The 22,337-nt window shown below is 47.6% G+C and overlaps 1 protein-coding gene across 5 annotated transcripts in view; it reads right to left on the bottom strand.

The window, feature by feature from the left end:
• Window positions 1-6,882: 6,882 nt before the first annotated feature.
• MYO5B (myosin VB) overlaps window positions 6,883-22,337 on the bottom strand; it is a 520,179-nt gene continuing 504,724 nt past the window's right edge. For all 5 annotated transcript variants that reach the window (XM_060236175.1, XM_060236177.1, XM_060236176.1 and 2 more), the window contains 5 exons: window positions 19,677-19,827; window positions 13,399-13,678; window positions 11,675-11,849; window positions 10,302-10,382; window positions 6,883-7,580 (listed from right to left, as the gene is read on the bottom strand). In XM_060236175.1, the coding sequence (XP_060092158.1) occupies window positions 7,428-7,580; window positions 10,302-10,382; window positions 11,675-11,849; window positions 13,399-13,678; window positions 19,677-19,827 (840 nt within the window). In that variant the 3' untranslated portion in view covers window positions 6,883-7,427. The remainder of the gene's footprint in view (window positions 7,581-10,301; window positions 10,383-11,674; window positions 11,850-13,398; window positions 13,679-19,676; window positions 19,828-22,337) is intronic.

Below are 22,337 nucleotides of genomic sequence, written 5' to 3'. Positions count from 1 at the left end.
GCGTAAACTTCAAATTTTGTGTTTCTGCAAATATTGTCTCTTGGCCTGGCCTCATTTTGGGCAGGAGATCACAGGAATGGAGCTCCAGAACCTTTAAATTTTATTATGCTCTTTCTTACCTCCCCCCCCCCCCCGCAAATACTTGCTTCTAGGCTCCATTGCTCAAACCCCACCCCCTTGAGAAGTTTGCTGAACTCTAAGGTTTGACAAACTTTCTAATATTTTTCCCCACCAAAAACCAGGAAAAAACCAAAACACATATGAACATATGAAGCTGCCTTATACTGAATCAGACCCTTGGTCCATCAAAGTCAGTATTGTCTTCTCAGACTGGCAGCGGCTCTCCAGGGTCTCAAGCTGAGGTGTTTCACACCTATTTGCCTGGACCCCTTTTTGGAGATGCCAGGGATTGAACCTGGGACCTTCTGCTTCCCAAGCAGATGCTCTACCACTGAGCCACCGTCCCTCCCCATAAAGCAGACAGATGGAAATCTTCATCATGCCACTGTGGCCACATAGGAAAAAATAATTTGGAAAGTATGATGGGAGTAAGGTTTTATTATGACCATTCTAATTCAAGAAGCATTTGAAGGGAGATATAATTAAGTACCCCTTCCGGTGATGTCAGAGGAGTGTGGCAGATGCAAATGAGTTGTGCTAATGAGCTTTTGCTGTTCAGGAGCGTCATAACTGAGAGAGCGTCTTGTGGAGACTTCGGGTCCCTATGAATTTTGAGTAATGCAAAATTGTGAATTGTATAAATATTGTGGAATATCCCTCGTTGACGAAGGCTTGAAACAGGTGTGGCCAAAGTGGACGACCGGTCCGGGGAATTAAAAAAATAAAAATAAATAAATAAAATCCCAATGTTATCCTACATGCGAAATAGTGAATGCCTTTGCATCTACTAGAATTGACACCACGCCTGTTTTGGATACAAGAAATTGACATTTTCTGGTGTTTTCCATTAAGGGACTTGTTTCTCTTTATTGTATTGTGATTTGATACAAATATTAGTTATTTGTCACTACCACCTTTGGGTTGGGTTGTGTCTAATGCAAGAAGCATTTGAAGGTAGATGATGAGCTGGTATAACTGAGTACCCCATCCGGTGATGTCAGGGGGGCGTGGCATCTGCAAAGGAGTTGCGCTAATGAGCTCTGGCACCTTCTTCTTCTATGAAATAACCCCTGCCCTTGGCAGATGTGATTTTGAATTGTGTGGATGATATACCCAAAGTATTTTCGTAACAAACTCATGTTCCTGAGGAATAGTGTTTCCAAGTTTATTTATTTATTTATTTCCCACCTTTCTCTCCCCGGTAGAGACCCGAAGCCGCTTATATTGTTCTCCTCGCCTCTGTTTTGTCCTCACAACAACCCTGTGAGGTAGGTTGGGCTGAGAGCATGTGACTGGCCCAAGATCGCCCAGCAAGCTTCCATGGTATGAGTGGGGATTCAAATCTGGGTTTCCGGAATCCTGGTCTGATCCTTTAACCCCTAAACCACGCTGGGCAGCAAAATGCTCTTCTATCAACTTCGGGTTGGATATCAGAGCTTTGGGGAAGTTTTGCATCCATTACTTTGGCATACTAAAGTTGTTTTTATTTAAAAAACGGAGAGTCTAAAAAGCTGCTTGGAGAAAAAATCCCTATAACGCAGCTGGCATTGTTAGCTGGCAGCTATTATTTACTATGACAAGCCCCGTGGCGCAAAGTGGTAAAGCTGCAGTACTGCAGTCCGAGCTCTCTGCTCACGACCTGAGTTCGATCCCGGTGGAAGCTGGGTTTTCAGGTAGCCGGCTCAAGGTTGACTCAGCCTTCCATCCTTCTGAGGTCAGTAAAATGAGTGCCCAGCTTGCTGGGGGGAAAGTGGAGATGACTGGGGAAGGCAATGGCAAACCACCCCATACAAAGTCTGCCGTGAAAACGTGATGCGACGTCATCCCACAGTCAGAAACGACTGGTGCTTGCACAGGGGACTACCTTTACCTTTACTTTATTATTTACTATGGCCAACGAGATTTAATCTGTTTCCAGTTTCGCCTGCCTGTGTATAGAAGATCCCCAGTGTAATTTTAGGTGACATTTAAAGTGTTCGCCACATTAGCGCATTCTGTTCAGGGGTGGGGGGGAAACCTACAGAAACTGAGAACGATGGTGAAAAGGCACGCGGTGACGAAGGACCCAAATCAACCAGAAATGGAAAAAAAAATGAAACAAATAACATCCATCTTTCTTTGAACCGTGCTAAAATGTTTTAAATGATATTAACATGAATGACTTAGCAAGAGAGGGGAAATAAAGGCATTTTGTGCATGGCAATACAAGAGAATTGGCTTTTTTCTTTAAGAAAAAAAATTAAAGTCCCAGGTATCTTAAAAACAGATAACATAAAAATCACATACATTGAAGATATTTAGACATGATATCCTCTGCGGGGGGAGAAATGAAAAATTTGCAGATAAATATTAAATATTTTCTCTGTTCCTATACCTCTCTATGCTAACGGTTCTTTTTACATATACATAGATATAATACATATAAATTAATTTCCTTGCAGGGATGCAGGTAAACACCATTCTCCTCTGGAAGAGCATTAGCTACAGGAGGTGATTTCTAAGATCCCTTGGAAAAAGTGCATCCCACAACTTCATTTAACCAGCCTGTTTAGAATTATTCGGTGACTACATTTGGAAACTGTGCGGTGATTACGACGTACTTGGGGTGGGGCATCATTACACATCACAAAAATCGGAGACGCTCATACAGATGTGCCTTATGAAACAAGAACAACTTTATGAACAGGTGTGGACCTATGTGAATCAGGGATTTTGGTAGTGGGAACTCCTTTGTATATTAGGCCACACACCCCTGACGTAGCCAGTCCTGGATCTTACAGGGCTCTTAATACAGGGCCTACTGTAAACTCCAGGAGGATTGGCTACATCATGGGGGGTGGTGTGTGTGGCCTAATATGCAAAAGAGTTCCTGCTACAAAAAAAGCCCTGATGTGAATATTTTGCCCCCGGTTTGTCCAGAGAGCAGGACAAGGTTAGATTTTGCATGACTCTGGAGAAACGGGGAGTGTTGGCACCTGGCAGGTTCAGCCCACAGGCCAAATGGCAAAGCGACCTGGTTTTGTGCTGGAGAAATAACTTCAAGCAACATTACATCTTCTCGAGGAAGTAGCTGTCGTATTCTGCAGGAGGAAACCACCCAGTCACTGCAGTAGCAGATGCGGCTTGTATCTTGCTAATTAAGACCCAGCTCTGCTTTTATATTATTTTAATGACAATCGGCATTTTTTACTGCAGGAACTCCTTTACATATTAGGCCACCCCCCACCCCCGATGTAGCCAATCCTCCTGGAGTTTACAGAAGACCCTGTACTAAGAGCCCTGAAAGCTCTTGGAGGATGGGCTACTTCAGGGGTGTGTGGCCTAATATGCAAAGGAGTTCCTGCTGCAAAAAAAGTCCTGGTGACTATGAATGCATTGGTCAACAAAGGGAATCGTGAAACCCAGGGATGGAATTCTAGCAGGAGCTCCTTTGCATATTAGGCCACACACCCGTGGTGCAGCCAATCCTCCAAGAGCTTACAAGGCTCTTTTTTGTAAGCTCTTGGAGGATTGGCTACCTCAGGGGTGTGTGGCCTAATATGCAAAGGAGCTCCTGCTAGAATTCCGCCCCTGGTGCAACCTCAGTTTTAACCAACGGCCGCAGAAGCTGGAAAGAGGAAACTGCAGCAGCAAGGAAGAAGTCTGAAAACAGCAGAGAAAAGGAGTAGCTCGTTCCACCACAGGCAAAAAGCCAGACCGTCCCTCCTCCTTTTCTCAAGGTTAGTAGCAGCAAAGATGATGGTTGCTGAAGTTCAGAGAACCCTCCAATTCCATTAACTTCAGAGGGTACCTGCTGGGTACAAGGTTTGCAGCACTCAGCTTGAGTGCCCTCCTGCCCTACCTTGTGATAAATCATAAGAGAAAGGAGTTTGAATTGGCCACGAGAACTGGCTGCTTTCTATTACGAGGGTGTGAAAGACTGACGTTTAGGGTGGATCTGAGATAGATGGAGGGGCACTGCTGGATCCATGAACCCTTGGTACTTTTGGCAAGGTTATTGAAGGAAAAGCTGAAGTTGAAATGGTAGAGTATTCTATAGTATGGATGCCATTTTGCCAGTTTTTGGCTGGAGAATGTTTACATTTCATTGCTAATTAAGTAAAGACAAGCAAAGGCCCCAATCTTGTGTTTAAAAGATTGCATTCCACACACACACAAACTCTGGTAGTTCTTCGCAGCTTTCCTTTCTGGCTTCCAACATACCCTCGGGAGCCATACCTGGTACTAAGGTGTTGCAGAAGCGCATAAACGCACATTGTTTAAATGTGCTGAATTAAAAGAAATGCCCTTTTCTGTATGAAAGGCAGTTTTGGGGTTTCGTTTGTGCCGTCTGGGGGCTCCAGCCACAATCCAGCCTGAATCAGCAGCACACCTTCTGAGCAAGCCACTGAACTTGAAGGAAAGAAGCGGCTCGGGGGATTAATTACCTACTTTGAAACAGGCCGGTGCCCTGGATCTTATCCTGAATCAGGTCAAAATGCGGATCAGATCCATTGAGTGAAGCTTCATTCCTTCCTAAAGTTAAGGTTTACAAGCTAATTTGCCAGCGCCTGAAAGAAGGCTAGGGAGAAAAGGTCGCACACAGTATGTTGAAGATCTATTGCCACCAGAGATGCCGGCGCAGAAATGTTTACGCAGGGCTATGTTTTTTAAAGACTGGACTAAGCAACCAGTCAAAAACACCTCTGCTGAAACTGGCCAGCTGTTAAAACACACTGCAAGTCAGGGCTTCTTTTGAAACAGGAACTCCTTTGCATATTGGGCCACACACCCCTGATGTAGCCAATCCGCCAAGAGCTTACAGGGCTCTTAGTACAGGGCCTACTATAAGCTCCAGGAGGACTGGCTACATCAGGGGCGTGTGGTCTAATATGCAAAGGAGGTCCTGCTAGAATTCCTTACAGGGCTCTTCTCACAGGGCCTACTGTAAGCTCCAGGAGGATTGGCTACATCAGGGGTGTGTGGCCTAATAGGCAAAGGAGGTCCTGCTAGAATTCCTTACAGGGCTCTTCTCACAGGGCCTACTGTAAGCTCCAGGAGGACTGGCTACATCAGGGGTGTGTGGCCTAATAGGCAAAGGAGGTCCTGCTAGAATTCCTTACAGGGCTCTTCTCACAGGGCCTACTGGAAGCTCCAGGAGGATTGGCTACATCAGGGGGTGTGGCCTAATATGCAAAGGAGGTCCTGCTAGAATTCCTTACAGGGCTCTTCTCACAGGGCCTGCTGTAAGCTCCAGGAGGACTGGCTACATCAGGGGTGTGTGGCCTAATAGGCAAAGGAGCTCCTGCTAGAATTCCTTACAGGGCTCTTCTCACAGGGCCTACTGGAAGCTCCAGGGGACTGGCTACATCAGGGGCGTGTGGTCTAATATGCAAAGGAGTTCCTGCTACAAAAAAAAAAGCCCTGCTGTAAGTTACTCTGAAGTGACTTGACCACCTCACTGTTTCAAAATCCTGAGTTTTGCGATTGTCTCTTTGCTGATAGATGAGGCTTCCAGGAATCTATAGAGAGCGCTCTTCAGATAGCTTTGGAAACCTTAATGGTTTTGGGAGCACTTAAAGAACAGTTGGGACAGGCAGTTGTATTTTAATGCCCACATAGTAGGGGGAAGAGAAAACTATTTACATTAATTTTGAAACATCCCTTTTGAGAGGCTTTGGCCAATGGAAATGACTGAGACAGTCTTATTCCTTTTCACCACTGGGAATGCGGGTCGATACCCTACAGAGAGATTAAACTCTTGTCAGTAGCTCAAATGTCACTTGCCAGAAATGATGTAGAAAATTTTCTAGTCCTGCTCGTTTGCTTTAAAGTGCTGACAAGCATTTGCGCTTATCACAGCTAGTATCGCTCTTTCTAAGGGCCTCTGTTTCGACCAGGGTTTTGCTACCGAATTTGGTGGGGCACCAGAAGGCTCTACATATGCACCTGTGCAGGGGTGGAATTCTAGCAGGAGCTTCTTTGCATATTAGGCCACACCCCCTGATGTAGCCAATCCTCCTGGCTCTTACAGTAGGCCCTATACTAAGAGCCCTGTAAGCTCTTCCAGGATTGGCTACATCAGGGCCTAATATCAGGGCACCCGCTAGAATTCCACCCCTGCATCTGTGGCAGGAAACCTGCCAGAGTAGGCAAGTCGACTGAAGAGGGGTTCCATCCACGCTGATGCTCAACCGGTCCGGTCGAAGATGTGTAAGGTTGGCGGTCAGGTGACTGTCAGGTCCACCAATGACACAAAACGGAGGCATAGAAGAAGCAGCGCCACAGACTGGCTTCTGTTGGTAGGGAAGTCACACCTGCTCGTGACCTCCCACACAACTGTTTTGGCAAGGAGTCATCCTCTTTTGTGAGGTATAATGCAATTGACATACCACAGTGCCGTTTCCCCATGTGTGCACAGTTCACCAATGTAGTCCAACAGACGTCACTGGGGATTAAAGAGGCCTCTTACCATCACGTGCTACAGAAGTAGATTCTGGGTTGATCTGAATGTCCCTGTGGCAGACAGCGGTAGAATTATAATCACTGGATTATGCTGGCTCAGTGGACCCATAACCTTCCTTCATCCCCATGGTTCTTTATGAAAAAATATGGCTACCCTCTGTGTTAACGGTGGATTGAGACTTTGCCAACTGCCAATCTCCTTTTCTGGTCCAGAGGGAGAAAGACGCTGGAAGGACACGGAGAGAACGATGGGACCCACCTTCTGGGGCCCCAGGCCCAAGTATCCTTTTTAAAAATAAAAAGCAGCACTTGTTTCCGTTTAAGCTAGAAAACGTGTATTTATTCTCCCTACTGCAGCTTTTATTTTCCTGAACCAATTGTCATAAAAAGAACTGAACAACGTAGAACAGCAGCTACTGCGGAGCGTGCCTCTGATATGTGCAAAACCCGTGGTCGTTTAGGCTTCCTTTCTGATATTTCCCGAAAGATATCCACAATCAAGAGATTGTACGAAAATCAAAAATAGGATTTCCGGCTTGCCAAAGCCGGCACCTTAAACGGTAGCTGGGAAACATTATTTTTTAGAACGCTATCAAGTCGTAGAAAAAAGCCCATCTTTTCAAGTGTTCCGAAGCTGCAAGATCGAACCCCCCTCAAAAAATACCATACAAATAAAAAAAAAGCATCCAACCGAAATACAAGATTGCTTTTGATGCTGTACAGTTTAGCATGGATAAATTAAATGTATTGGTTCTCTTGAATAATTTGCTTGGTCCCACACACGCAGAGATCCTTAGATTCCACTTCTTTTTTTTGCTTGTAATCTTGGGGGAAGGGGGCTGGGGAGTCAAGATAAATCCTCTTCACACTTTATTGAGGAACTCCAAGTTGAGAGAAGCAGGGATGTGGATCGAGTCCATGGTTAGAGAAGAAGGGCTGAATGGGAACAGGACGGGGAACATGTACTTGAAGTCTAACAGCAGCTGCGGGGGGTCGCTCCGTTCCTGCAAATGTGCCTGTGGGAAACAAGAAGGGGGGGGGGATGCTTTAGGCTGCGGGTGGCCAAACTCCGGCTCAGGAGCCACATGTGGCTCTTTTGCGCATATTGCATGGCTCTCGAAGCCCCCAAATGGCCAGCTTGGAGAAGGCATTTCTCTCTTTAAATTGCTTCCTTCAAGCCAAGCCAGCCGATGGCTTAGAGAATGCATCTATTTGCCTGCCTTCCTTCCTTCCCTTGCAGCTCTCAAACATCTGATGTATATTCTATGTGGTTCTTATGTTAAGCAAGTTTGGCCAGGTGGTGGCTTAGAGAATGCATTTGAAGTTGCTTTCTTTCCACTTCCTCCCTTCCCCCATCTATTTTCCTTCCTTCTTTCCTTCCTTCCATCTGACGTTCATGTCTTGCAGCTCTCAAACATCTGATGTATATTCTATGTGGCTGTTACATTAAGCAAGCTTGGTCACTCCTGTTTTAGGCTGATCCTGTCCTGAAAGCATTGTAGGTTTTTGCAGGGCAGCCCAGTTTGAAACACTCTTGCATGGTCTGGCCACTATCATTGGGCTGGCTTCACAGAGGAACAGGCTGGCTATTAGGATTTTTTTTTTTTAAACAGTAAACCTAATTCAGCTGTGGAATGGGCTGCCTGGGGAGATGGTGAGCTCTCCCTCACTGGTAATCTTCAAGCTAGTGGCTGGTGAACACTTGTCAGGGATGCTTTAGGCTGATCCCGCATGGAGCAGGGGGTTGGACTAGATGGCCCCCTTGCAACTGGATGACTCTGTGATTCTGATCCGTTATTTGTGGTCTGCTTTTCTCTCTAGGCCTCAAGGCGGATTACAAAGACTAAGTGTGATAAACAGGGTGGGACATCCAATAGACCATGCAACTGAAAATCTGGAAACCAATCAGAGGTGAAGCGCAGAATAGATACTAATATAACATGTTAAATATATGCAAAAACGACATAGTAGGAACCTAGCTGCAGCAATAGATGCTATAGACTACACACAGCGGTACAGTTTATCTATACCCTAAGTACCTAAGCCTTTATCCCAAGCTTCCTTCTGAACCTTAACATTACAGTGCAGCCCTATTTCCTGTGCAAAAAAGCCCCCTTGAATAACTCAGGTTTGGAGTGTTTTGCAGACCTCCAGGACGGTGGGAGCTGTCCTCAGCTCCTTAGGCCATTCCATAAGGCGGGGGCCACAACCAAGAAGGCACCTGTACGGGCAGTTGTTGATGTTGTCCAGTTAGAGGGTGGCACCTGCAGAAGGCCCAGCTCAGGGGAGCCAAGCTGAGCACAGAGGGAGAGGTGGTCCCACAAAGATGAGGGACTACGGCCAGGAAGGGCATGTGAGCCCCATAGTCCCTTCAAATGAGCACCAATGATTCTGCATCTAGAGTCCTCCTCTACGTATTCCCTACAATCAGGGCTTTTTTTTGTAGCAGGAACCCCTTTGCATATTAGGCCATGCCCCCTGATGTAGCCAATCCTCCGGGAGCTTACAGTAGGCCCTGTAAGAAAAGCCCTGTAAGCTCTTGGAGGATTGGCTACAGCAGGGGTGTGTGGCCTTATTTGCAAGGAGTTCCTGCTACAAAAAATAGCCCTGCCTACAATATACAGGGGCCTTCACGTTACAAGCTCTGCCTTTCACTAGTGTGATGACAGAATTAGGATCAGGGCTGGCCACTCATCTGTTGTCATCGCCTTTGTGGAAGAGAACATTCCTCATACGCAGGAAGTCTCTGATTTAGTCCTTGGGATCTTGGGTGGTAAGGCTGGGACAGATCTCTGCCTGACATTCTGGAGAGCTGCCACCAGCTGAAACAGGCTGTCCTGGACTGGTTACAGTTAAGGCTGTTTCAAGTGGTTCTACACAAACAGCACTGTACAGCAGGAGGGAATTATTTCCATTAGAATTGCCAGTGCCAATGCCTTATCTGTCTCCTTGATATATTCTAGGGCAGGGGTGTCGAACATGTAGCCTGGGGGCCGAATCAGGCCCCTGGAGGGCTCCTATCAGGCCCCTGAGCAACTGGCTCCTGTCTGCTTCTTTCTCCCTCTCTCTTGCTTCCTTCTGCATCACTGCTTGCTCTGCTAGGCTTGCTCAATTGTACAGGAGCTACAGAACAAAACCTCAGTTTTCTCCATTGGCTGAGGGTCCTCTATCGGGGAGGAAGGGGGTGGGGAGGCAGAGCTTGCTTTGCAAGGCTGTCTCAATCGCACAGCAGAGCTACTGAGCCAAGCCTCTCTTCCTTCTATTTGCTGAGGCTTCTCCCCCGCCTGGTCCCCTGGGGAAGGCAGGAAAGAGCCAGAGCTTCCTTTGCCCAGTTCCCTGGATCCCATGGGAGAAATACAAAGAAAACACCTGTAAATTAAGATTGAGTGCTAACGTTTAAGCATGTTTTATTTTAAGGTGTTTTTTTTTTAAAAAAAAACCCCTTTAATTGTGTTTGTCAGCATCCTTTATAAAGTTTGTATCTCTGCTACCTAATCTTAACTAGGTACACATATGGCCCGGATCGAAATGGCCCGGCCCAACAAATTCTCATTTATGTCATATTTGGCCCTCATAACAAATGAGTTCGACACCCCTAGGTCCCATTTTGGCTTTAGAAGCTATGGTTTCTTCAGTGCTCCCCCACTGTTCTGTGGGGGGCAGGGGAACACTACTGACTCCTTCCCCCGCCCCACTGGAGTGAAACCTGCCTCCGTTCCCTTCAACGCAAAACTCACCTGAATGTTTCTTATGAAGCCGACCGTCACTCGCTCTTCAAACTCATTCACGGGAGTGTAGAGATTCAGTATTTTTACAATCTGTTAAGGCGGGGAAAAAAATCAGATAGGTATTTTACTATAGGGCAGGGGTGGCCAAACTTGCTTAACGTAAGAACCGCGCAGAATAAATATCGGACGTTTGAGAGCTGGGAGGGATGGCAGGCCAATAGACGGATGGGAGGAAAGGAGAAGCGGAAAGAAAGCAACTTTAAATGCATTCTCCAAGCCGCAGGATGGCTCAGCTCGGAGGAGTGGTTTAAAGAGAGGAACGCCTTCTCCAAGCTAGCTGATGGGATGGTGGGGGCCTCGAGAGCCACACAAGACGTGGGAAAGAGCAAGGGCCAGCGCGTGGGAGTAGGCCAAGTAGGGCGCCTTACTTGGCCTAGAGGCGCCCCCTACCCTCTGAGCATGCCACTGCTCTTCTGGAGGCCTTGACAAAGTTGCGGGGGGAGGGTGACAGTGACATCATAACTAATGATTGGGGGGCCAAGGAGCGGGTTTCAGCCTAGGGATGCAGGCCTCCCCTAGCGCCGGGCCTGGAAAGAGCCACACAATATATGTGAAAGAACCACATGCGGTTCCTGAGCCACAGTTAGCCCCCCCGCTGCTGTAGGGGATACAGGACTGGAATGGCTATAGAACATACTGTGCTAAGCGGAAATTTAATGACTACTGGGGAATGTGTTCCCTCTAAGCTGAGTTAGTGTGAGCTAGCTCACAGATTTTTAGCCTCCAGCTCACACGTTTTTGTCTTAACTCAGGAAGGATGACCCCAGGGCACACTAATTGATCCAGGAGCTCACAACTTTCATGCCAGTAGCTCACAAAGAAGATGATATTGGATTTATATCCCGCCCTCCACTGCAAAGAGTCTCAGAGCGGCTCACAATCTCCTTTCCCTTCCTCCCTCACAACAGACACCCTGTGAGGTGGGTGGGGCTGAGAGAGTTCTCACAGCAGCTGCCCTTTCAAGGACAACCTCTGCCAGAGCTGTGGCTGACCCAAGGCCATGCTAGCAGCTGCAAAGGGAGGAGTGGGGAATCAAACCCGGTTCTCCCAGATAAGAGTCCGCGCACTTAACCACTACACCAAACTGCCTCTACAAAGTAGAATTTTTGCTCACAAGACTCTGCAGCTTAGAGGGAACATTGCTGGGGAAGTAGACAACTTTTAAGATTGATGATGAATAAACCAAAATTGTTTAAGATCTGCTGTTCCTCGGCTCCATCATCTACCAAAAGGAAGACCTGCAACCAGACACTCTCACTTCCTGTATCTTAACCGCAGGGCTTACAAGTGGCCAGGTGAGGCACAGGTGATGGGCCCCTTACCTGTTGCGTAGTGAGGGCCGTGCAGAGGGAACAGATGGCCTCCGCGTCTTCGGAGGTTTTCTTTTTCAGCTGCAAGAGCTGGGCTGCCTGGATGAGGGGCTCCATGGTCTCCGCAGCCCCGCTCTGCTGGAGGTTCTTCCCTCGCAGCCATTCTTCTAGCTGGCTGATGTTGAACCTGCACCCGACAGGAGAAAAGCCACGAGTCGGAAGACAGCACAGACTGGGAATCTGCTGGAAAGATTTGGGATTTCTAGCGCACAAGGAGACTGCTCTTCTGCTGCTGGGCTCCAGAGGAAAGAAAGGAAGTTATGGATGTTGAAAGCTCCCCTGAGCCCTGCTTGCAGGGGAGGGGTGAATAAAAACAGGATGGGAGGGAGGGAGGGAGGAAGGGAGGGAGGGAGGAAGAAAGGAAGGAGGGAGGGAAGAAGGAAGGGCGGACGGAGGAAGGAAGGGAGAGGGAGGAAGTAATGAAGAAAGGGAGGAAGGAAAGGAGGAAGGAAGAAAGGGGAGGGAGGAAGGGGGGAGGAAGGAAGGGGGAGGACGGAGGGAGGAAGGAAGGAGGGGAGGGAGGAAGGTAGGGAGGGAGAAAGGAAGGAAGGAGGGAGGGAGGAAAGAAGGGAGGAAGGAAGGAGGCAAGGAAGGAGGGGGGAGAGAGGAAGGAGGAGGGAGGAATGAAGGGAGGAAAGAAGGGAGGAAGGAAGGAGGGAGAGAGGGAGGAAAGAAGGGAGGAAGGAATGAAGGGAGGAAAGAAGGGAGGAAGGAAGGAAGGGGGGAGGAAGGAAGGAGGAGGGAGGGAGGAGGAAGGAGAGAGGGAGGCAGGAAGGAAGGAGGGAGAAAGAAGGAAAGAGGAAGGAGGGAGGGAGGGAGGAAAGAAGAAAGTTGGGAGGGAGGGAGGGAGGGAGGGAGAAGGAAGGAAGGAGGTAGGAAGGGAGGAAAGAAGGAAGGAATGAGGGAGGAAAGAAGGAAGGAGGGGAGGAAGGAAGGAAGGGAGGAGGAAGGAGGGAGGAAGGAAGGAAGGACGGAGAAAGAAAGGGGGAAGTGAGAAAGGAAGGGGGAAGGGAGGAAGGAAAGGAGGAAGGAAGGAAGGGGGAGGGAGGAAGTAGGGTGGAAGGAAGGAGGGAGGGAGGAAGGAAGGGGGAGGAAGGAGGGGAGGAAAGAAGGAGGAAGGAGGGAGGAAGGAAGGAGGGAGGGAGGAAGCAGGGAGGAAGGAGGGAGGGAAGGGGGGGAGGGATGAGGTGGGGAGGGAGGAGGAGGCAAGCGTTCTCAGAGTCAGATACTGAAGTGGAAGCAAGCCTTTGAGGACCTGAAGCCCTGGCCTGGATAGCACAGGTGAGCCCAATCTCAGGAACTAAGCAGGCTCAGCCCTGGTTGATGATATTGGATTTATATCCCGCCCTCCACTTCGAATCTCAAGAGTCTCAGAGCGGCTCACAATCTCCTATATCTTCTCCCCCCACAACAGACACCCTGTGAGGTGGGTGGGACTGAGAGGGCTCTCACAGAAGCTGCCCTTTCAAGGACAACCTCTGCCAGAGCTATGGCTGACCCAAGGCCATGCTAGCAGGTGCAAGTGGAGGAGTGGGGAATCAAACCCGGTTCTCCCAGACCAGAGTCTGTGCACTTAACCACTACACCAAACTGGCTCTCTGAAAACCGTACTGGGCCACCATAAGCAAGGTGTGTCTTGCCAGCCGCTTCCACCACCACCACAACCACCACCGCACCTGAGTTGCATCCCTGTGCTCCACGAACAGACGTCCTTCCTCAACAGCAAGTTGTTCAAGGCCACGGCGTTGATCATGTAGAAGAGCTGCTTGAAGACCTGCTGGATGATCTCCGGGTCAAGGCCCTGGTCACGCATGACGGCATGGAACGTGTTCAGCTGCCGGACGATCTCTTCCAAGCTGTACGTGTGTTCCTCCATGCTGGAGGACCGTTTCCGGTAGCCCATCGGCTTCACTCCTGACAAGCCTTGGATGCTCTCGTTTTCCAACACCGCCGTCACTGGGAGGGAAGAAGGAAAAATCATAATGAAAAAGGCGGATGGGGAAGGCCAAGAAAAGCTGCAAGGGCAGCGTTTTGAAAGGCTGTGCTTCTCAATGCAGGCAGCTGCAAGCCTCCACTCCCAAACCACCAAGGTTTACGTCTTTAAATTACATGTAATTTGCATTCCAGTCCCACGAGCAGATTGTCGAGGGTTGTAATTTTAGTGGCAAATAAACACAACTGCTTTGGTGGATCGTAAAGAGCAGCTGAAAGCCAGGAACTCTTGCACTAAGAAAAACTCTGTTGAAATTTCCCTGCCACTGGCACCTAAAGGATCATTTTACACAGTATTCCTGCCCTAACCTGTATGGCCCAGGCTAGCCTGCTCACGTCAGATCTCAGAAACTAAACCCTTGGATGGGAGACCATCAAAGAAGTCCATGGTTGCTAGACAGAGACAAGCTAGGCCAAACCTTGACTTCCAGAAAGCTTTTGATAAAGTTCCTCATCAAAGGCTCCTTAGTAAACTCGAGAGTCATGGAGTAAAAGGACAGGTCCTCTTGTGGATCAAAAACTGGCTAACTAATAGGAAATAGAGAGTGAGTATAAATGGGCAGTCTTCGCAGTGGAAGACGGTAAGCAGTGGAGTGGCGCAGGGCTCAGTACTGGGTCCCATGTTCTTTAACTTGCTCGTAAATGATTTGGAGTTGGGAGTAAGCAGTGAAGTGGCCAAGTTTGCAGATGACACTAAATTGTTCAGGGTGGTGAGAACCAGAGAGGATTGTGAGGCACTCCAAAGGGATCTGTTGAGGCTGGGTGAGTGGGCGTCAACGTGGCAGATGAAGTTCAATGTGACCAAGTGCAAAGTAATGCACATTGGGGCCAAGAATCCCAGTTACAAATACAAGTTGATGGAGTATGAACTGGCAGAGACTGACCAAGAGAGAGATCTTGGGGTCGTGGTAGATAACTCACTGAAAATGTCAAGACAGTGTGTGATTGCAATAAAAAAGGTCAATGCCATGCTGGGAATTATTAGGAAGGGAACTGAAATAAATCAGCCAGTATCATAATGCCCCTGTATAAATCAATGATACGGTCTCATTTGGAATACGGTGTACAATTCTTGTCACCGCACCTCAAAAAGGATATTATAGCATTGGAAAATGTCCAGAAAAGTGCAACCAGAATGATTAAAGGGTTGGAACACTTTCCCTACGAAGAAACGCTAAAACATGTGGGGCTCTTTAGCTTGGAGAAACATCGACTGCGGGGTGACATGATAGAGGGTTACAAGATTATGCATGGGATGAAGAAAGTAGAGAAAGAAGTACTTTTCTCCTTTTCTCACAATACAAGAACTCGTGGGCATTCGATGAAATTGCTGAGCAGTCAGGTTAAAACGGATAAAAGGAAGTACTTCTTCACCCAAAGGGTGATTAACATCTGGAATTCACTGCCACAGGAATGTATATGTATGTGTGTATATATATATATATATATATATATATATATATATATATATATATATATATATATATATATATATTTGGCCACTGTGTGACACAGAGTGTTGGACTGGATGGGCCATTGGCCTGATCCAACAAGGCTTCTCTTATGTTCTTATGTTCCTAAACCATCTCTGTATGTCTCTTGCCTTGAAAACCTTTTGGGTCACTATAACTTAGCTGTGACTTGATGGCATTTCACACATGCACCCCCTGCCTCCATTCCTCTTGCATCGGTGTGCTGAGATGCCTATGAACATATAAAGCTGCCTTCTACTGAATCAGACCCTTGGTCCATCAAAGTCAGTCCATCAAAGTCAGTATTGTCTACTCAGACTGGCAGCAGCTCTCCAGGGTCTCAAGCTGAGGTTTTTCGCACCTATTTGCCTGGACCCTTTTTAGATGGAGATGCCGGGTATTGAACCTGGGTCCTTCTGCTTACCAAGCAGATGCTCTGCCACTGAGCCACCATCTCTCCCCTATATATCAGGGCTGGTCAAACTTGCTTAATGTAAGAGCCATGTAGAATAAACGGCAGATGTTTGAGAGCCACATGAAGACATGAATTTGGCTGGACTTGCTCTGGCTGCCAGCTCCCAATACTCCACCCCTGTCCAATTATATATTATTATACAGAGAGAAAGAAGGAGACAGAGAGAGAGAGAGAGAGAGAGAGAGAGAGAGAGAGTGAGAGTACATCAGGCAAGAATAAAAGCAGCCTTGAGCAGCTGGCACAATCTCATTTATTTCAAATGATCTTTCATGGTAATAAACTGAACTATTAGATAACAAGAACTTTTGTTTTCTGACTTCCCCCCCCTTAAAAATGATATACTTTGGCAAGCATTTTCTAGCTCTCTCAATTGGGAACAAAATTAGAAAGGGGGGGAGGAGCTTGTCTTGGAGAAGGGTTTAAAGAGACAAATGCCTTCTCCAAGCTAGTCAAGAGGGTGGCAGGGACTTTGGGAGCCACACAATATGTGCGAAAGAGCCACTTGTGGCTCCTGAGCCACAGTCTGGCCATCCCTGCTATAGAGCATTCAACTACTGTGGGATAACAGAATTCAATTTAAGATCCAGTTGAAATTTACAGACACTGTGGCCAAGGAGGTATAATCAACAGTGCTAAGACAGAGCTTCAAATGAAGTGAGCAGAAGAAGTGAGCAGTGACTCACGAAAGCTCCTACTCTACCACACATTTTGTTAGTTTTTAAGGTCTCCTGGACTTCTCCTCTTTTCTACTGATGCAGCTCCAAAGAATTCCGTGTTTTTAAGAGATTAAACAACTCAAGGAGAAAGGGGAGTTGCTGGTATTCAGGGCTTGCTTTTTTTTTTTTTTTTTTTTTAAAAGCAGGAACGCACAGGAACGCAGTTCTGGCTGGCTCGGCACCAGTGGGTGTGGCCTAATATGCAAATGAGCTTCTGCTGGACTTTTTCTACAAAATGCCCTATGGTAAACAATGGTGATGTCAGAAGGTGTGGCCTAATATGAAAATGAGTTCCTGCTGGGCTTTTTCTACAAAAAGGCCCTGATGAAAATTAATACATCCTGACAACCTGGAAAATGGACTATTAGTGGAATAATTAAATCACAGATGGGAGTATTTCTTGATGTATTGTAAAAGTCCAAAATACGGCATTGGGGCACAGAACCAAAAGCCTAACTTTTATGGCTGTGGTGTAGGGCTGGCAAGCCCCTGGGCCGGGCGGGTATTCTCCCACCCTGGAGGTTCCCAACCTGCCGTGCAACATTGGGCTGGCGCTGGAAGCTCCCCTGACGTTGCCAGCGCAATGACCTCACTCCGCTCTAGGCATTTCTGGGGAAACTCTGTGGTTTTCCTGGATGCTCTAGCGATTTGGGAGGGAAAACTCTACGGTACAATAGGTACCATAGAGTTTTTCACTCCCAAATCGCTAGAGCATCCAGGAAAGCCATAGAGTTTCCCCAGAAACGCCTAGAGTGGCCAGCAAGCGATGTTACTGGTGAGATGACGCCGCTTCCGGGTGACGTCATTGCACTATGCACACAACGCACACACACAAAAAGTCCCCTGCTGGAAGTTGTGCGGGACTTGGGAACCCTACCCTGGTAAAATCTCGGGAGCCAGATCCATCCTCTTTGGATTCCTGTTGAAAGGTCAATTTCTATAGAAATGTTTTCCTTTAGAAATATGGGCATCAATAATTCATACCGGATGCTTGTCAGCTTTTGCTCACCACATGGATTTTTCAATTCTAGTGTGATTGTCCCTGTCATGATCCGAGGCCTAGTACGGCCTAGAGGGCAGGGAGAAGCCTAAGAGTAGGTATAGGGCAGGACCGGATCTACATGTTTTTTGAGAGGGGGGGCAAAATTAAAAAAATGGCACCCCCTTATGGGCCATTCTATTTTATGGTCCCATAGAATACAATGGACTCCATACCCAATTTGGCGCCCCCCCTCAGTCGACACCCAGGGCAAACACCCCCCTCAGACCCCGCTAGATCCAGCCCTGGTACATGGGCCTACATCTCCCAGGATCCCTTCTGTTCTTCTGATTGGGTGAAGAAGTTTTGGAGGGAAAACTAGCCCAAGAGGGTGGGACCTGGGAGGAAAGCTTAAATAAGTCTGGCTGGAAAGGAGGTTGGTTGGCTCTCTCTGGAAAAGGCTGCAGGAGAGAAGGCAACAGGAGAGATCCTTTACCCAAGGAATGAGTTTTTGGAATTAGAGGAAGGGAACATTTAGCAAGTCGCGTCAGGGCTTTTCTTCTTGTTTTGCACCAACCTTTACTGTTTAAATTTCACTGTTGCCCTAAAAAGTTTTAATTACTCACTTATTGTTTAAGCACTGTAAATAAACGGTAGTTATTGTTACACTGCCTGGATCCTCATGTCTCTTCAGTCATGGTTAAAAGGTACTCGCTAATAAGAAAGATACAGGGGTTAGGTGGGTGGTCTGGGCCCTCCCATACAGACCCTGACTAGAGTGGTAGTATCAGTAGAAGGCCCTTCCTGGTCCCCTGCTTTGTGACAGTGCCCCCCCCCCCACAAATCCCCAGACAAAAAGAATTCTAAACACATTATAAGGGGCAAACAACATTGTGCCCCAAATCCTTGCAAATCACTAAGCTATTACTTTGGAGGGCTGGTTGTAATTCACAGCGTTTGTGCACGAGTGATGCTCAGAGAATTGTGCCCATAGGGTAACTTTCGAAGGCTGGCTTTCTTTACTCAGAACATTAGGGACTCTTCAAACAATCTGTATCTGTACTCTTCAAACAATCTGGAAAAAAGGTCCCAGAGCTCATTAGCACAGCTCATTTGCATAATTTATTTGCATATGCCATATGCCACACCTCCCTGACATCACCAGAAGGTGTACTAAATTATTTCAGCTCAGCATCTTCCTTAAAATGCTTCTTGAATTAGAATTGTCATCATAAAACCTTACTCCCATCTTAATTTTTTAAATTACTTCCTTCTCTTCGGCTAAAGTGGCATGATGATTTCCATCTGTCTGCTTTATATGTTTTATAAGATTTCCATCTGTCTACTTTAAATATTTTCCCATTTTTTTGTGGGGGAAAAAAAATATTAGAAAGTTTGTCAAATCTTAGAGCTCAGCAAAATTCTCACCGGGGGCGGGGTGGGAGTGAACAGTGGAGCCCAGAAGCAAATATTTTTTGAGGGGCAGTTTAAGAAAGAAAGAGAACAATAAAATTTACCGTATTTGCTGGCGTATAAGACTACTTTTTCCCCCTGAAAAACATGCCTCCAAGTGGGAGGGTCATCTTATACGCTGGGTGCACTTCAGTTGGGATAGACATAGCTGCCCATAGTGGCCTCCCGATGCCCGCCCCGCTCATTCTACATACCATCCAGTATCGCGCGGTATCCAGCGCGGCCGCGGTGGGTCATCAGCATGGCCGCGGCGAGCATCAGCAGTGAGACAGGAGTGCCAGCCTTTTCGGCGTGACCGGCCCGTTCTGCTCGGCGGGAAGCAGCGGCGCTCCGGCTCGCCCCTTGTCTGCGCAGAGCTCGCACGTGCGTGCTTCCTCCATGCCTGTCTGCCTGGCTCCAGGACGCACCTTCCTCCTGGGGGGCGATCCGCTCCCTCCGCCCTCCGATCCCGGCGCTTGCTTTAAGCATCAGAGCTGGAGTCAGGCAGACAGGCACAGAAGAAGCACGCCGCCCCCTCCACAGCCGTATATAACAAACTCTATATTTTGAGTGGAAATGTTGGGGGGTCGTCTTATACGCCGGCAAATACGGTAGATGTTCTGGAGCTCCACTCCTGCCCAAAATGAGGCCTGCTTGGATGGGAGACCACCAAGGAAGTCCAGGGTCTCTACACAGAGACAGACAACAGCAAACCACCTCTGTTTGTTGCCTTGGAAACCCTACGGGTCCTTCATAAATAGGCTGCAACTTTATAGTACTTTCCACCACCCATTCAGGGGGAGCAAATGCTACTTCTCCAAAGGCACCATCCAAGCAGAGTTCAAGAGGATCGTTGCTGCTACTTTACCTATCATGGGCTGCAAGACGCCTTCTGCGATCTTAATGAGTTGCTGGTAGATCTGAATGGAGAGATCGCTGAGGACTTGGCGATACTCAGTGAGATCGAAGTTCATCAGACAGTGTTCGTTCTGCTTGGAGGTGTTTTGGGTCATAAAGCCCTAAAAAAGAGGCAGAGAGGAACAAGTCAGCCAGCCGGAGTTTATCTCAGTAAAGCACCACTTGCGCTCAAATCGACACACAGATTTAGGACTGTATTCGTGATCTGGTTCTGTTTTACCACCAAAACGAACAAAATGGGATCACAGTTCATATTACAAACAATAACAGAAACCAAACACTGCGATGTATTGGCTAACAGTGTTTAGTAAAACCTTTTAAGAAAAACTATACAATCTTTTTCTGCATTACAGCAGCACAAGAAAGGTCCATTCTCACATTTCGCTATTACAAGAAAGGTCCTATGAGCACCCGGATAAAGGCTCATTTCGTCAATGGACTTCCTCAGGAGCAGTCCTTCCTATTTCTTTCTGAGTTGTCAGCCTCTTGTAACAACCCAATATTAATGCTCTTCTGCAACATCTTCAAGTTCTCTCATCCTGAAATAAACTGTGGTAATAACAAGACATATATCACCAGGGGTGGAATTCTAGCAAGAGTTCCTTTGCATATTACGCCACACACCCCTAATGTAGCCAATCCTCCAAGAGCTTGCAAAAAAGAGCCTTGTAAGCTCTTGGAAGATTGGCAGCATCAGGGGTGTGTGGTCTAATATGCAAAGGAGGTCCTGCTAGAATTCCACCCCCGCACACCACAAAACTGAATGGAAATAGACAATTCTTAAATATTTAAATTCTAAGATTGTTAATTGTTCTTAAACTTACCACTCAATTCTATTTTTATTAGGAGCTTAAGCCAGTTTTTCTAAAAACGTTTTACTAAACACTGTTAGCTAGTTTGGTGTAGTGGTGAAGTGCGCGGGCTCTTATCTGGGAGAACCAGGTTTGATTCCCCACTCCTCCACTTGCACCTGCTGGAATGACCTTGGGTCAGCCATAGCTCTTGCGGGAGTTGTCCTTGAAAGGGCAGCATCTGGGAGAGCTCTCTTAGCCCCACCTACCTCACAGGGTGTCTGTTGTGCGTGTGTGTGTGTGGGGAAGATAAAGGGGATTGTAAGCCGCTCTGTGACTCTGAGATTCAGAGTATAGGGCGGGATATAAATATCATCTTCTTCTTCTTCTACATCACAGAGTTTGGTTCTCTTATTGTCTCTTTTAGCACCAGACATGCAAACTAACAAAGTTCACAACATCTTGGGTTTTTTTCCCCCTGGGATGTGCTCTGGGAACTATCTGCAGTGGCTCCTGACTGACAGCACAGATCTGTGTTCTGTCTTAGAACAGTTGCAAGGGAAAGCATAGCTTCAGATGGCAGCTGTGTTGGTCTGCAGGAAAACAGCTAAATTTGAGTCCGGTTAAACCTTAGAGAGCAAGAAGAATTTCGGGGCACATGCTTTCATGAGTCAAGGCTCCCTTCGTGAGATACAAAACAACGTTTGAGTCCAGTGGCACCTTTAAGACCCACAAAGTTTAATTTAAGGTATAAGCAGGGCTCATTTTGTAATAGGAACTCCTTTGCATATTAGGCCATGCACCCCTGATGTAGCCAATCCTCCTGGAGCTTGCAGTAGGCCCTGTGAGAAGAGCCCTGTAAGGAATTCTAGCAGGACCTCCTTTGCCTATTAGGCCACACCCCCCTGATGTAGCCAGTCCTCCTGGAGCTTACAGCAGGCCCTGTGAGAAGAGCCCTGTAAGGAATTCTAGCAGGACCTCCTTTGCCTATTAGGCCACACACCCCTGATGTAGCCAATCCTCCTGGAGCTTACAGTAGGCCCTGTGAGAAGAGCCCTGTAAGGAATTCTAGCAGGACCTCCTTTGCATATTAGGACACGCACCCCTGATGTAGCCAATCCTCCTGGAGCTGACAGTGGGCCCTGTGAGAAGAGCCCTGTAAGGAATTCTAGCAGGACCTCCTTTGCATATTAGGCCACGCACCCCTGATGTAGCCAATCCTCCTGGAGCTGACAGTGGGCCCTGTAAGAAGAGCCCTGTAAGGAATTCTAGCAGGACCTCCTTTGCATATTAGGCCACACCCCCTGCTGTAGCCAATCCTCCAAGAGCTTACAAGGCTCTTTTTTATAAGCTCCAGCAGGATTGGCTACATCAGGGGTGTATGGCCTAAAATGCAAAGGAGCTCCTGTTGGAATTCCACCCCTGGCTTCCCCCCTTCTCCAAAAAATCTTGTTGGTCTTTATGGTGCTATTGGACTGTAATCATGCTCTTTTAGTGTGGACCAACATGGCTACCGTCTTGGCTATGTCTGGGGGCGTTTTCGCACTGACCTTAATCGGCAGCGACGTCCCTCTTCACCGCGCAGGATCTGCGCGGATTTCGCACCAATTGCTGCGGAACACCCGGAAGAGCCGCAAAGTCCCGCGGCTTTTGCGTCGCAAATGGTTTTCGCCGAAAACCAACTTCACATTTGCGATGCAAAAGCCGCGGGACTTTGCAGCTCTTCCGGGTGCTCCGCAGCAATTGGTGCGAAATCCGCGCAGATCCTGCGCGGTGAAGAGGGACGTCGCTGCCGATTAAGGTCAGTGCGAAAACGCCCT

This window comes from Heteronotia binoei, chromosome 4 (assembly GCF_032191835.1).
Source record: "Heteronotia binoei isolate CCM8104 ecotype False Entrance Well chromosome 4, APGP_CSIRO_Hbin_v1, whole genome shotgun sequence".
Taxonomy (NCBI): Eukaryota; Metazoa; Chordata; class Lepidosauria; order Squamata; family Gekkonidae; genus Heteronotia; species Heteronotia binoei.
This window is presented reverse-complemented; position numbering and strand designations above follow the sequence as displayed.